The sequence below is a fragment of the Ambystoma mexicanum genome, chromosome 5p (genome assembly GCF_040938575.1).
Source record: "Ambystoma mexicanum isolate Mex_15411 chromosome 5p, UKY_AmexF1_1, whole genome shotgun sequence".
Classification (NCBI taxonomy): Eukaryota; Metazoa; Chordata; class Amphibia; order Caudata; family Ambystomatidae; genus Ambystoma; species Ambystoma mexicanum.
The window spans coordinates 975,054,034-975,070,926 of NC_090930.1; the positions used below are offsets into that span (position 1 = coordinate 975,054,034).

The 16,893-nt window shown below is 45.3% G+C and overlaps 1 protein-coding gene across 1 annotated transcript in view; it reads left to right on the forward strand.

Annotated features, from left to right (window-relative positions):
- The window catches only part of LOC138481344 (testis expressed protein 56-like), a 418,767-nt gene that overhangs the window by 311,953 nt on the left and 89,921 nt on the right, over window positions 1–16,893 (forward strand). The window contains exon 3 of the mRNA XM_069613446.1: window positions 1,715–1,904. Coding sequence (XP_069469547.1) covers window positions 1,715–1,904 — 190 coding nt within the window. The remainder of the gene's footprint in view (window positions 1–1,714; window positions 1,905–16,893) is intronic.

Sequence of the window (16,893 nt, forward strand, 5' to 3'; positions counted from 1 at the left end):
CACCGTGAAAGTCTGTGAACAGTTCGGATGTTTGCAAACAGTCCTGTGACGTTCGCGGGCACCTCTGCATTACAGGGTTGGTGAAAAGCAGTTCTTGAATGGCTTATAACTTTGACGCCACTTAATGATACTGCATGAAATCTTGCATTTATAGTCTTAACCCGATTCTGAATGGGTTTGCAAAGCTTGGTGGAATTCTGTCAAAAGGGGGCAAAAATAGGGGGGTCCCAAAATAACGTAAAGGCTTACAAATTAGGTGCCATTTGACGAATCTACACTTAAGTTGGCACACTGATAATAGATCTAGATATAAATGTTTTTGCGACGTTTTGTGGGATTTTGTGAACAGGGGGTAAATTATTGTAAAGGCTTATAAATGTGGTGCAATTTGATGAATCTACACAAATCAAGATATAAATGTTTTTGTAAAGTCTGAATGGATTTTGTCAAGTGGGGGCTAAGTTATATGACTATTGTATGCGCATACATTTGACACTTTTGAAAAAATAAAACATGGGTGGATTTCCAGGAAACTTGTGTAAGGAGCATTGGCAAGGATCTTAAAGCATGGTTTTGCAAATATGTCCGTGTTTAAATTTTTTGACAAGTGTCATAATGTAGGTACAAAAAATGGAGACATACCTTTGGTGACTGAGGTGTAGCCTATAGCCATAAGCAGTAGCTACATTGTCTGGGTCATGGAATAAGGTCATGATCCCGACAATCTGGCTACTGGCCATGACCACGAGGGACAAAACATGGGGTTAAAGTGGCCATGTCCGCCTGGGACTGGCTTTGTGGTAAAGTTATTCGAAATTGTGATAGGCTTGAAAGGGAAGAAAAATGTGCTTGTGGTAATGTGGTCATAGGGTTCTCTTTTCGTCTTCTGCAGACTGCCATGGAAAGCGAAGAGGGGCCCTGTATGGAACCCCGCCTTCCCTTTCCATGGTGGCCATCTTGGAAAAGGATGTTCCTTCCTACACCGGGATGCCACAGGCGTCCCGGTGTAGGAAGAAAAATCCTTTTTTTTTGCACCCCGGGTTCCGGCTTTAGGAACCTACGGTGCTAATGACCTTCATCCCCCATTACAGGGGCTGTAATGGGGGGATAATGGGACGGAGACCTTGACATCCACCCTCGCTTCGCTTGAGCTAATAACTTGGGCTGCTGGGCTGGTATCCACTGTTCCGGCGCGAGTTATGGTTGCTTAGCTTACCATAAATGGCGAATTTCTGGGTTTTTTCGCTTTTACTTGAACCATAACATCCCTTTAACAACGTTTTTTCATTGAATTTCATAGGTTTTTATTAGTGCAACTTAACCATAACGTCCCTTTAACAATGTTATTTCATTGAATTTCATAGGTTTTTATTAGTGCAACTTAACCATAATGTCCCTTTAACAAAGTTTTTTCATTGAATTATAAATATATGTACACACACACACACACACACACAAACACATACAAAGATCACTGCGTAGAAAAAGATGGTAAGAGCATTTCAACCATTTGACTTTTTCTAGGCTGGGAGTGCATTATTATACCTTTGAGATGTTATATGTATGTGCCAATGCTTTAGAATCTCTGTATTTATTGATTGTAAAGCGATTGCATTTTTTGCATGACATCAGCAGTGGAAGCCAGTTGCCAAAGTAAATGAATAACTAGTGATATTATATACCAGTAGAACTCTCTAATATTTTCTGCACCTAGGTTCACGTTCCCTAGTTCCATGCTTCGAGAAACATTTGGCCAGAGAGGAACCACCATGTGAAGTGTATTTTTCACCACCACCAGACCACGTCTCACAGTTTGTGCGATGTCTTTCCAATCAGAAGAGCAAAACATGGAGTGAGATGAAGGTGGGCCTGAGGTCTACTCCGATGGCAACAATCCTTGTAAGGTACTATGCAGATCGCCCTTTTTTAAATGAATTAGTCCACTGTAGGACAGCCATGAGATGGGCCACCAATGTCTGCATGAAACAAGTGCGGATAGGGTGGGAAAATGGCCAAACCAGAGATTATATGTATCCATTCACAAACACCACCCTCCCATCTTCACATCTGCGCCATTGGTATTGGAATATTTTAGGACACTTGCACTACAGCTATCATTGTGTGGAGTTGGTGGCCATCTAAACTCTATGATAGTAGTGTGTAGACGGACATTGGGCCTCATTCTGAATTCGACGGTAACCCACTGGTGCAACCGGCGGGTTGCCGCCGACCCGGAAACACTGAATCCGCCGCCTGACTTACCAATGCCACTGTGACAAGTCCAGACGGCACAGGAAGTCAGGCAGCAGATTCGGGAACTCCCCATTCCCGTGGAGTCCCATAGGACTCCATGAGAGTGGGGAGACAGAAGCACTGGCACTGTTGCTAATGGTCCCGGTGTTTCTGAGAAAAGTCTGCTTACAGGGGCAGTTGCACCCGGAAGGTCTGACCCTGCCGAGCGCAATGTCCCCTGCAGGCAGACTCGTAGTGTGGCGGTCTGTAAAAAAGGGTGCTTATTTCCAGACCACCAGACTTGGAATGAGGCCCATAGAGTGTGTTTCTGACTCTCCCATAGTGTAACTAAACTACTTACTTGTTCTAACCAGTAAGGGAACCCCCACCCTAAATCTCCCCCATCCTCCTGAATATCGATAGAAGTAAAGCAATCTATGGAGAAACATACTCATAAGTCTACGGTGCATGTATCATTTGAGCAAACTTTGAATTCAAGTGTTGGCAACCTGGGGGAAAAGGTTGCACACTATCTTTTATCAGACATTTGATCAGCGCATGATCAGCCACAAACCACCATCCACCTCCCCCAAAATGAAGTCAAATCAACAACCCCCCCTTCACTAGGCACCTATACCTGCTAAATTCTGTTGAGCCAACCAGAGAGACAGAGGTCCAGCATGATCTGCTGGAGCATGGACTTGACAGTTAAGGCATGCATTTTTAGTTCAGACCCAAGTGATAGGGTAGCCCCAGTGACACAAAAAAGGACAATTTTCTGCTGCTGGGGCTTGAACTCCAAGGAAGGAATAACTGGACAGGAGCATCACATTGAAAATAAACGCATCACTGTTCAAAGGCACATCAGAGGATAAAATATTCAATGAATGGGCAGTGCAGAATGACAATGTCACATAGGATCATGCTTATTCAGGTTTTAAAAGGGGCTGTAGATTCTCCACAGTGCTCAGATGCACCCTGCATAAAATGAATGGAAACATTGGAGAAATATGCTCCAAAGGTCACCCAAGTACCAACAACCATCAACAAAGGGAATAGGACACTGTGAGAATTGTACTGGTCATCCTGTCTCCTCTTAGCAGGTGAAGGCAAGCGTCCCCAACCAGCACGATCCTCCCCACAATGAGAGACAATAATGGACTCTCCCAGAATGGGAATAAGGCCAAGACAAAGTGCGGGTTTATCAATCAGAATAGGGCATGCAAAGAACTCTGCAAACTCCGAGAGCACTCTGTCTGACAATAGCAAAGACAGGTGTATATATTTACAAAAAACATCATCAGAACCTACACACTATAGGGGGCACAAGTTCAATGGGATTGGGTGGCGACGACTAGCTATAGGTGCTGCTGCGATGTGATTGGCCTTGGCTGGAGGACGTCACTGGTCAGCCTCGTGGGTTGGGCTGGGCCTGGCAGGTCTGCTGGGTTCATCCGGACGGTGTTGTTGTGCCATGGTGGCCAGTGTCAGAGATTAATGTCTTTTCCTGACTTATTTGCCCTAGGCCATGCACACCGCAGTCATTCAGTTATTGCAATATTATCTTCTTTAGTAAATCTTTCAATAGGTTATTCTACAGGTTAATGCAACACAGGAGGAATGCACCTTGAGAGGGGTTTGATGGCGATTCATCAGTACATGGTTACCAGTGTCCTGTTGACCGGGTACCATAGGTCGTGGGGCTAGGTCTCAGGGCATGGGACAGGCGGTACATGTCTTTTTGTCTTGTTAGAAGTCGTTATGAATGTGCTGCTGTATGTTGCCATAGTATTGGGTGTCCTAATTTTACCGGGGCCATAAACCTAAGGTGATCCGGTGGGTTGTGGCGTTTAAGAGAGGGCGCCTTTGGATTTGTGTATTCAGGCAGAGGTTTACTACTGGGCTGTAAATAATGCAGGTGGCGGGCCGTGGCCTTGGGTGCTGCAGAGGGGACTACAAATCTTTGAAGCAGCTCCAGCCTAGTTGGGGGAGGTGGAGCAGCGCGGCGCGGGCCTCTGCTCTCTCGTCTGGCAGGCTCCACTGGGAGGGAGGGGGAATGGCCTTGCATATACTCACAAAGGCATCTTCCTCGTGTGTTGCCGATTTGAGGTGAAAGCATCATAAACAGTCAAATAACACACAATACAAATTGAGTCATTTCAAAGCTCACATCTTAACATTGCTAATTCCTCTCGAATATAGCCAGTTCGAGCACATTATTTGTACACTATGTTTTAACAACTACAACATTGTGTTATATGCATATACATTTGCAGTAAGTGAGGTAGTAGTGAGGTTGATGGAGCACATGGAAAATGACTTGCCACCATACATGACGGTAGTGGCACATAAGGGGCTTGGACTTGCACACATGGAGGGTGCATTCTTGCGTGTCCTTCACATGAGGCCTCAGTATGGTTGCATTTCTTCCTTTGCACTCTAGCAGCATTAGTTTGGTTATGGCGTGGGACCGTGGGGTGTAAGCTTTTCAATGATACACATAACAAATAACCCCCCGGGATGCTTTTATTATTTACACACAACTGCAGTGGTGTGGGTGCTTCATTGCTAATGCCATGTGAACATGTATTCTGCCATATCTGTACGTTTTACAAAGTTTCTAATCAAAAAGGGGTCTGTGGAGAAAATGCGCGTATTGCAAGTAGTTTTGGCATTAGTATTTGGGAACGTTTGCTTCTGTCCGAGGGCCATTTTACAGGTCTCTTTTTCGCCCGGGCTTCACTGGCCAGGTCATGCTGGGAGCAGTGATACACTGCGGAAGGTGAAATGTTACAGTGTTGGTATCTTACACTAGCTCATGTCCGTCTTGTTCGTGGGAACGGGCTCACAGCGGATCTGCCAGGGAGCTGGGGCCACAGGGATAATTGAAACTCTCCAAAGGTGGGGGCCGCGCTACAGTGCGCAGAGCTCACACCATCTTTGTTAGACAAAATCGTTTCTGAGGCCTAGCTAAATTCAATACGTTTGGGCAATGTCTTCAGCAGGTGAGCCATCCGCCACCTGGGCCCTGGTGGTAAGGAGGGGACGCCCGATGAGTCATGGCCCTCACCTGGGGAGGGGATGTAGGCAAGGGGGGTCTTTTGGACCAATCCTCCCCTACACAGGGAAAGACCCAGTGCAGCCTGTACAAGTTAAGATATGGGTTTAAGGTGAACCAAGCACCTCAAGAGGGCAAAACATATCTCACCCGCCTCCCAAGTACCCTGATAATATGGCTTGGGAAAGGAGTTAATGTACACTGTGTGATAGTCCAACTGATGAGGCCAGAAAATGGTGAGGGACCCTGAGGCCGGGGAGGCCATCCACTAAGTGATGCTGAACGGGCAGGAGGTATATGGAGGACCACCAGAGTCACAAATCCATTACAGACCTCATCCTGAAAGTCAGAGTTCTAGAGTTTACACCTAGGGTGGGGGTGGGACATGCAGCCCTCACCTAATCCAATGGTTTGACTCACAATCAATCAGCAATGTTTTTACTGCGGCCCTTAGAGCAGCAATTATCAGGCCAGAGATTTTAAAAAAGGGGACTGAAGTTGAGCAAGAATACGGTTGTTTGGGGAGAGTGTGTAGTTCATAAGGAGAGTGGAGCAGAGAGAAGAGAGTGAGGTAAGAATGAATTAGTAAGGCAGCTGAGGAAGGTGGAAGAAAAGCAAACAAGGTGGACAGAGATGTCCAGTGAGAGCTACCAACAGTGGACATGTCCAGAAGGTTACCAACTGAGAAGGGTCAGAGGTGCATAAGGCTAATCCAGTGGGGCCAGAGCTGGGAAGCAGCCATGGTATGAGGTCCGGGAGAACTGAGAGTCTTGTGCTCCTGGGCCCAAAGAATGCCAGGAGCCAAGCCTGAAAACCCAGGTGCATTGAGAGAATGGTCATGATAATGGACATAGCTAGCCACAAGCCCTACTCCAGATACTAACGGTACCATCTGTGTGTACCTGAGGACATCAACTGGAAGGAGAGCCACACAACAGTCAGATAAAATACATTACCAAGGTTGGACAGAGGTCATGATCTGGGTACTGGTGGGGTGAAGGAGCCATGACGCACCAAAGTCCCTGCAGTGGTTACCTTTTTGGAAGCTAGTAAGAATTTGTTCAGAGCCTGCATGAGAGAAGGTTTAGCAGGAGAGCAAGACCAAGAGAGAGACACATGTTGAATACAAAAGGGAATGCGTCTTGGCAACCAGAACCCTGAGGGTGCGCAGATGACTAAAGCCCAGGGACTTAAAGTCTTTCAACCAATAAGACTAAGTCCCTGGTCTTTGCGAAGGCCCATCACCTCCAACCCAGAGCCTGACTCAAAGAGATAAAAGTCGGATGTGGGTGTCCCAGATGACAAACTCACACTTGGCTACGTGGTGGGGGACCTTTAATGAATGTAGCCTGAAAATCGACAGATGGGATGGGGGAAAAAGAAACTGTTGTGCGCAAGCAAGGTAACTACAGCCAAGGAGCGCCAACATATACCACCAGCCGCTAGGATATAATTCTTGATCTTTGCAATCTTAAGAACCGTCAGTACGTATTGTCATATCTTGTCAGGGAAACTCATCTAAAAGAACTTTGGGACTCAATATTATGACCGCATCAGGAGCCTAACTCAACTAACATAGCATTCACTTGTTTTGGTTAAACCTGAAGCCTCCCACTTTTTACAGAGCAGTATCCACCTTTGGTTACTCGTACTTTGACTCACCCTGGGTTTGGTAACCAAAGAAAGCCTTCATAATCTTCCTCAGAGTCTCCCAGCCTTTTCTTCATTCCCTTAATCTGGCACTATGGTTTTATAGTTCGGGCAGGAGAGGAATCCATACACTAGAACTGTAGAAGGCAGATATTGAACTAGCAAGCCCTAATGCTGGCAGTTAGCGCTTCCTCAAGAGCAGAAGAATCATCTGCCCATAAGATCTGCGAGTGGTTGTCAGTTCTTGCACAGACAAGGACTCAAACCTTGAAGCTGCATACTCAAACCGATGCTCCCTGCGCAGTTCAATAAAACCCTGGCTACTGCCACGCTGCAGAAGCCCCAATTGCCGACAGAAGAAAGAGAGAGAGCCAACCCAAGATAAAGCCAAACCGTGTGAGAGAGCCAAACCCAGAGAGAGAGAGAGCCAAATAGAGAGAGAGAGACAGAAAGAGAAGGAAAGTGACACAGGGAAAGAACAGGACCATTTGAGAAAAGAGAGCACCAAACCTTGGGGGGTGGGGGGTGGAGTGCCAAGGAAGAAATTGCTGATGGCTGTATCTCAAATACTTACAGATAAAAGACCCCAAGAAGGAGAGAAACACAATAGCCGTTGAGGGATAGATCTCGCCCTAGCAGAGACCATACACAGAGGAGAGAAAGTCAAAGCTTACTGAATCCTTTATCCCAGAGACTGGCCTGGTCCTAAATCAATAAGAAGGAGAGTCTCCTGAGGCCTAGTTTCCAGATGTGGGGAGGATATTAGATAATGTTAAGAAACTGAAGGGTCATGAGAGCCCCCCGTGGCTAGTGGGTTACAGTAACATAGCCTGACAAAAACATCTAAGAATGGAGGAAGAAATCCTTGCTTGTAGGAGTGTGCATCAACCTAGGAGGATGACCTGCAACTATAGGGTGATAATATCTGAAAGATACAACTATCCTAAAGCAAGGGTGTGGATACTTGCTGGTAGGTGGCACCAAGAAGCGAGTAGAGAGCTATAGCCCCAAGAGTGAACACAAGCAGCAAGCAATATTTGTGAGACTGAAATCAAGAAGTGAGCTGGGTGCTATAACACTGAGACCGTATACTTGTTTGGGGTTTTGGAGAGGGGGTAAAGTAATTTCCTTAGGTAGGTCAAATTTAGTGAACCCATTCAGCCACCTTTTTATTTTTACAAGTATCCCATAGCATTTCTAGAGAGAACCCTGTAGGCCCTATAGGAGTTACAACCATGCCAACCCTTTATACTTAAATTGAACCTGCATTATGATAACTGTGTTATGTTCATAACTCATCGCAATAGGTTCCATCAGTCTTCATCACGGCAAACCTATTCACCTGTTTAAGTGTTCTATCCAGTTCAAGGACAGATAGGAAACCGCAAGTGAGCTGGCAAGGCTTGTGGAAATCATACACGGATTGCTGCGTTCATGATGCAGCCTCCAGGAGTCATGGTGCACAGGAGATTGATGATAAACCAATGGTGAAACAGAAGAAGGACTTAGTCAGGCGCACACTTGAAGCAGAGAGAGGAGACTTTCCAGGACCATTCAAAGGTTTCCTTTTCATTAGTGTATATTTGGTAAAAAAGAAAATACTGTTTAGGGGGTGGCTGTAGGTTGCTTCTGGAAGTTTAGAACGGAACATGGTACTTGTCATGTATTCCATTTTTATTAAACCAACATTCTCCCTTGCTACTCTGTTGTTACTTTTCAAAACCATATTGTGTGTGCTCAGTTTCTTCACATCGGATGGCCATAAAAAGGCATCCTAGAATGCCCCAGAGTAATGTATAGCAGGGTCTGAAGAGTGCCACAAGTTTCAGTGTTTTGCAACATAGAGCCTTAATATTATAAAGGTAAGAGGTGCCTTCAGAGAGTGCCCCGGCATTATAAAAGGTACATAAGGACATCTTAGAGTTTCTCTATTTTATGTTCAACATAATACGAGGGCACCTTAATGTTTTAAGTTTAGGCAAGACATTGTACAGTGTCTCCAGTTCAGTGATATTATTCAGGTCATCTTGGGGTTTCCCATATAGGATTGTTACCACCAGTCCAATCCCCATCCCAACTGTTAATCAACTATCACTATAAGAAATTGCACCCCACTATTATTTATTTTAATTTAATTCATTTATATAGCCCTAAAAGCCCCGAGGCGTCTAAGCGCTGTAACACAAACAGGGACACAGACAACAGCAACAAAGGTCAATCCGCCAAACATCGAACAGCCGAAAAAGGTACTATCCAGAACCCAAGCTATGTCTACTTAAAAGATTGAGAAAAAAAGGAAGGTTTTCACATTTTTCCTGAAGGAGATATGAATCAGATCAGACCGAATACACAGCGGTAATCTATTCCATAATCTAGGTGCAAGGAATTGGAATGATCTTCCAGCAGCTCGATACCACTTAATGCGTTTGTTTGCGAATAGTTGTCTTGAGCTGACCCACAAAATACGGGTGGGCTTGTACCACTGTAGGTAGTTTTTAAGGTAGACTGGCGAATCGCCAAATGGGCATTTATGTGTGATAGTTAATGTCTTCAATTTGATCCGCTGCGCAATGGGAAACCAGTGAAGTTTTTTTAATGTGGGCATTATATGAGAGCACCTAGCTATGCCACTATTCTGGCAGTCGAGTTCTGCACCACCTGGATCCTGGCAATTCCGTAAACTGGAGCAACAAGGCATTTCCCTAGTCCAGTTTACTTCCAATAATGGCTCTGGCAATAGTGGCTGCGTTGGCATCAGAAATTAAAGGCTTAATCTGCCGGAGCAGACGCAGATAGTAATGGCAGGCACTGACCATTGCTGAGACATGAGCATCCATGCTCATGTCCGAGTTGAGGACAATACCTAGTGATTTAGCCTTTTTGATTATTGGGATAGGATAAGAGCCCAATAACATAGATCCATGGGCATTACCCATTTTCTTAATCATATTTTGGGTTGCCAGCAGTAATAACTCGGTTTTCTGATCATTTAGAGGCATAGTGTTTGCTTGAGGGGTGGGTGTCTTGGGGCATAGTGTTTGCATGAGGGGTGGGTGCCTTGGGGCATAGTGTTTGCATGAGGGGTGGGTGTCTTGGGGCATTCTGTTTGCATGAGGGGTGGGTGTCTTGGGGCATTGTGTTTGCATGAGGGGTGGGTGTCATGGGTATAGTGTTTGCATGAGGGGTGGGTGTCTTGAGGCATAGTGTTTGCATGAGGGGTGGGTGTCTTGGGGCATAGTGTTTGCATGATGGGTGGGGGCCATGGGGCACAGTGTTTGCTTGAGGGGTGGGTGTCTTGGGGCATAGTGTTTGCATGAGGGGTGGGTGTCTTGGGGCATAGTGTTTGCATGAGGGGTGGGTGTCTTGAGGCATAGTGTTTGCATGAGGGGTGGGTGTCTTGGGGCATAGTGTTTGCATGATGGGTGGGGGCCATGGGGCATAGTGTTTGCATGAGGGGTGGGTGTCATGGGGCATAGTGTTTGGTTGAGGGGTGGGAGCCATGGGGCATAGTGTTTGCTTGAGGGGTGGGTGTCTTGGGGCATAGTGTTTGCATGAGGGGTGGGTGCCTTGGGGCATAGTGTTTGCATGAGGGGTGGGTGTCTTGGGGCATTCTGTTTGCATGAGGGGTGGGTGTCTTGGGGCATTGTGTTTGCATGAGGGGTGGGTGTCATGGGTATAGTGTTTGCATGAGGGGTGGGTGTCTTGAGGCATAGTGTTTGCATGAGGGGTGGGTGTCTTGGGGCATAGTGTTTGCATGATGGGTGGGGGCCATGGGGCATAGTGTTTGCTTGAGGGGTGGGTGTCTTGGGGCATAGTGTTTGCATGAGGGGTGGGTGTCTTGGGGCATAGTGTTTGCATGAGGGGTGGGTGTCTTGAGGCATAGTGTTTGCATGAGGGGTGGGTGTCTTGGGGCATAGTGTTTGCATGATGGGTGGGGGCCATGGGGCATAGTGTTTGCATGAGGGGTGGGTGTCATGGGGCATAGTGTTTGGTTGAGGGGTGGGAGCCATGGGGCATAGTGTTTGCTTGAGGGGTGGGGGCCATGGGGCATAGTGTTTGCATGAGGGGTGGGTGTCATGGGGCATAGTGTTTGGGGGTGGGAGCCATGGGGCATAGTGTTTGCTTGAGTGGTGGGGGCTATGGGGCATAGTGCTTAATAAAAATAGGGGGTTGAAAAAGCCTCCTGCCACACCACGCCCCACCGCGCCTACCGCCCCACCCACATTTACTTTTTGGCCCACTATAGCCATCATGTAAGGTACTTTCGGCCCTCTGTCAAAATCAGTTGTGCACCCCTGATTTAGACAGAGACAATTATTACTCATCCATCCACTGACCACGGTGAAGGTATCATTGATCAGGCAGGTGTCTAAGGCCAGGTTGCTAGATAACAGCTGGGTGTCATTGGCGTAGTTTTGGAATGAAATAGCTCTTTCATGCAGCAGATCATGAAGTGGCCTGATATAAAGATTAAATAGCAATGGGGACAAACATGCGCCCTCAGGGGACTCCTTGTGTAATTGGATAGGCATGTGTTGAAGACTGACCCATGACTACCCAGGCAGTTCTACCTCGTAAAAAGGAGTTCATCTGACTGAACGCTAGTGGCCAAAAATTGAGATGGGAGGCAAGACGCATCATAAGGATATCATGATCTAAAATATTGAAGGCGGCCGAGTGGTCCAAGAACATCAACAGCCCGGCCTTTCCTTCATCTGATATATCCAGTATACTTGATTGGATGTCCAACATCGGAGTTTCTGTACTATGCCCTTTCGCTATGTTAACACCAAAGTAACAAAATGAGTTTACCCACTCCATGCTGCTTCCCACAACCACTAACAGGCTGCCAACTATCTTTTTGGTGCACATGGATTTTGAATTTCTAATGTTGATTTTTAAATCGCTCTGACTCATATTCATTGAATCCTGTTACCAGTGTTTGTAGGGCTTCTTTTGTTCTTGAAATCAAAACAGGTGTCACCTGCGTACATCAGTACTGGAATACACTTGCGGCCCCTTTTTGTAACATCACTGGTCAGTTTGCTCAGTGTTGAGGAGGGGGAGCTTATGTATAGGTTGAAGAGTAGTGGTGCCAAAAAACAGCATCGCATGGAGCTGAATGGCTCAGTTAGTTTACCTGAGCCATCAAGTTGTGTGCTTATTGATTGGTTGCTGTGCAATTCAACCAGAATTTCAAGCATGGGCATCGGCATATCGAGCATCCTCTGGGTTTCCCACAGTTTTGCTCGATTTACATAATCAAATGATGTTAAATCCATGAAAGCCAAATAAATTGGGCTCTCATACCCACGGACATACTTGTCCAGAATTAAAGTGAGGTTCAAAATTTGGTCACATGTTCCTAGGCCTTTGCGGAGTCTGAAAGGATGCTTTTATCCTCTGCCCACTCCATTATTTGCCTGTAGAGCGCCCCGCCAAACCATTTGGCTGAGGTGTCATTTAGTGCATTGCCTAGCTCTTTATATGATAATTTTAGAGGATCACTTATAGTGCTTTATGTATTTACTTTCATTGTGTGTACAGCAGGGTTCTTGCTGCTGAATTTAATACACTACAAAAATATATACATTTGTAAAATATTGAATCCATTTTGTCAGTGAGACCAGAGGAGCTCTATCAAGTGGAGGTTTTAGGCTATCTGGCTGCTAATCTATTCCAGTATAACTTTGGGTTGCCCGAGGCTGTTGACTGTTCCAGGATTAACCATTTCTCATCAACCAGTTGTGCTTTCCTTTCTCTAATAACATTTGTATATGTTTGCTTTGCCCCAGCAATTTCGGAACTACTTCTATTTGGGTGTTTTAGAGCTAATAAAAGCGATTGTTTTGGTAATTTACAGTCAACATCAAACCATTTTGCCTGCCTATTTATTCTTTTTGACTTGTGTTGCGTCGTCCTAAATGCATCTCTAGCTGTCCACATTATATTATCCCATCCATCTAATTTCCCATCTTGATTGTTACAGATATTAAGACATTTCTTAATACTGGACAAAGTATCAAAAATGAACTTAGATACTTTCTGGTTTTGGTTGATGCGTCCCCACAATATTGGCTTACTGGTTTCACTTCCCCTTGCTTCCAACTCCCCTTGAAGATCCCTCACTGGTGTATATGCTGTCCCGCTGTTGATCATTAGTACCAGCGGATCATGGTCACTCTCCAATCTAGATACTATTTTAAAATCTACAACCTTGGACTATTTCTTTATATCAACTACAAAATAGTTGATGATGGATTGGTACTTTGCATTGGTAAACGTGTAGTTTCCCAGGATGTTGGACTTGAATCTACCATTTGTAGGACACAAGCCAAGCTCCACAAGACTTAGTAATAATTGACATCCTCATTTCTGGCTTAGGATCTAGTAAAAACACGGCGGTGATGTCAAACGCAATGTCTTCCTCATCGCTTTCCGAAGCTCCCCCGTAGTATTACCCATTTTTAAGTTAAGATCAATCGCGTAAGCAAAACAACGTGTCCGCCAAAGGTGTAATACAACCACTCATATTTTTTGTTTCTTCACAATTCGACTAGTGGAGCATCTACAAAATTGCTCCCCCCGCCAACACCCCTGAGCGTGATAGAAATTAATTAGTCACCATTTTGAACCTTTATCTCAATCTACGTCAACTATTAGGAGGGTTGTTTGATGCAAAGAGTTTAGTCATCTATTTATATTTCAAACATTTTGAGCTGTAGATTACCAAACCACAGCATTTTCTTCCCCTTCTACTTGGGCTAGTGGTGACAAAATATGGCATACAGTAAAAAAAGTCAGGGTCTTTCATTCCATTTCGTAAGCCTGCAATACTCCAAGAAACCATTTTTATTGTGGCATTATCATGTTAGGATAAATGCGGCCAGATATGAGTTACACAACTGTATATGCTGTCTCTTGACCTTGCTGAGCTCTTGGGTGGCTGAGGTGATTGATGCAAAATGTCATTCAGGTACCTTTGATTTAGGTCCATCATGTGAGTAAGGGGTTTGTATACAGTTTTGAGCTTTGGCAGTTGGTTTTTGAGATAGAGTTGCCTCTAATGGTGCCAGCCATATATCGTAGAGATGGCAGATGGAGTGCCTTGAGTCTTGGTATACTTCTATAACCCTGTGCGCCAATGCCTCCCCACAATTGATGACAAGCTCGTTGGTACAGATTTGTCAATCCAAACCCAATGCAGCAGCCCCCTCAGTACAGGCAAACCGACAGAATAGGGTGGCAATAAAGATCTTAAAGGTTATGTATGAGACTCCGAAGATATCCTCAAGAGCCTTGACAAACACCCTTTTGTAAGAATTCCTATTGCTGTGGTTTGCTACTCCACATAGTTGTCTGGAGTTTGGAGCAAAGGTGGCAAACCTGTTCCTGATGCGTTTGTTACATTACCAAAATCCTAGATAGGATTCACAGCAGGGACAACCATTCTTGTTAGCCTTGAAATTGGTGGCGGCACCCTGGTGTGTGCTTTGATTGTGTAGGTAATGTAGCGTGATTAGCCTGGCAGCCTATACCCAAACTGCCATATACTGGGGTTATTGTTTCCTTTATCCTGTGTGAGAAACCAACTCCCCTTGGATCCTCTAGGAAGGTGGTCAGGGAAAGGCCATCACTTTTGGATCCTGCCCCTGGGGGTGGATAAGCGACGGTGGACCACCTGTGCGGAGGGTCCTTGGGGATTGGAAGTTGGATGCCCTTAGATAGGACGCGTTATTCCACATCCTCCATGCAGGAAGGAACCCCTTTCCCAGAGGAGATTATGGGATATTGTTCCCCTTGTCCCCTTGTTCCTGAGAAGGACATGAGATATGATCAACCCTGATGTACAAGAAAGAGGAGAAGGATTGTGAATGGGGTACTGTTGGACAAGACACAGTATCCCCTTTATCCTAGTGATAACCAGTCTAACCCTCCCCCAACCTTTATGGGTTACTCTAGATCAGTGCTTCTTTTTTCCCCTCTTGGGGTACTTGACAGTACTGAGATGAGGAAGAAACAACTGAGAGGAATGAACACAACACACTCTCACCGCTCTAGTACTGCAATGAGGAAGAAGCAACAGAGTAATGAACACCACTCACTCTCACCACTTTGGTATTGGGACAAACAAGATGCATGAAAGGCATGTCCTCTTAATCAGTCAGGCAATTAAATGATGGAATACACCTGTAGCCCATTGAAGGACCACAGGTGTATAAAAGGCAAGGCAAAGGAGTGAGAGAGAGCGACCTGGGGAACTTGGGCAGAGACCGTTATAATACCCTGGGAATCCAGATGCAGCCGTGGTGGGACCCGAGGACGAGAGGGGAGGCCGACCAACAACCCCAAACTAAGGGAAGCCTCCGGTGTGCAGAAGGAAGCCTCCTGTGTGATGTGGGAGCAAAAGAAGCTGTGGCCGAACACCAGGGATACTGTGCCTGACCTCGCAGAGCAGTGAAGCTGCCTACACCGACCCAGTTATAATCCGCATGCGAGCAGGGCTCTGAGAATTTGCAGTACCAGTCAGAGGGAAGAAGGAAGTTCTCATGGACCGCCGGAGGAAGACACCTACAACCGGCGAGTACTGGGGAAGTTACCGAGAGACTGGGGTGCTCCGGCAGGCTGCGTAGGTGAAAAACAGCACAGAGGGAGTGAATACTTCAGTTACCAATGGAACTATGAAGTTAGATGAATGAATGGAAGGAAAGTGGCGTGAAGAGAAAACTGCTAATATTGAATGCCGAACTGAATGAAATGAACAAAACTGCTAATATTGAAAACTGAACTGAATGAAACAGAAATAAACTGCTAATATTGAATAGCAAACTGAATGAAACAGCAAAACTTCTAACATTCAATACCAAATTCAATGAGCATAGCAAGCCTGCTAATACAGAATAAACAAACTCAATGCAGATAGCAAACCTGCTAATGTGTATAATCATGTACTGAAAGAAAATAGGAAACTAAATTGAATGAAGGACCATCACCCAGAGTTAAAGTCAAGTCTAAAACTGTTAGTTTTGGAGCTTCATTTGAGAAGCCACTTGTTTATTGAATATTACTCAGAGAGCTCAAGATTCCAGATTGAGTGACCTGTAATAGGTGGATCATGTGATCCAACAGCTGTGCCCATACCAGAGAACTCCTATAGGTTGAATAATGAACTGCTGAAAGAGAATTCAAAGTTCCTGGTTGCGTGACGTGTAATGGGTGGATCGTGTGGTCTAAGAACTGCGCCAAGACCAGAGAACCCCCTAAATACTATTGTGTCAAAAGGAAAACTACTATTGGTGCATGTAAGACTTGGTGAAGGGAACCCTGAGCTGTGAAGAATTGTTGAAACTTGTTTAAAGACAATGCTTCAAGATACTTCTTTTTGTTGACATCTTTTGATACTGAACTTGGGGCAGGGAACCCTCAGACTTGCTGCTGTCGAACTGTTATTGAACTTGGGGTAGGGCATACTGACATTTTCACAAAGGTGTGGAATTATATTACTTTAAATCCAAAAGATGGTACATTTAAACATTGTGTTGAACTTGGTGACATTTGGAGAAAATGAGCCAGAGCTGGAAATAGTTCAGAACTTCACTTTTAGTTTATGGTTGACACCCCTACACATTGTTTTGTTTTAGCTGTGTGGGCAAGCAAAGGTTTTGCACAGAGACAGATTTGTCAGTTGATCTTACTGACACAGAGTATCCTTAGTTTCTTTAGGTAGGGAAATCCCACCTTAGCAAAGGGCAAGTTATGCCTTACACCATTCTGATATTTTTGTTAATAAAAGCAGTTTGTTACATATTGAATCTGTTGCCTGTGTCCCCTTCCAAGACTCCAACCTCACAAATGGTGTCAGGAGCAGGATGCAGCTCAACCAATACAAGTGGGCGAACCTAAAGTTTGAAAAACAAAGTGCCATAGCTTCAGACCCCTCAGTAGCCACAAAG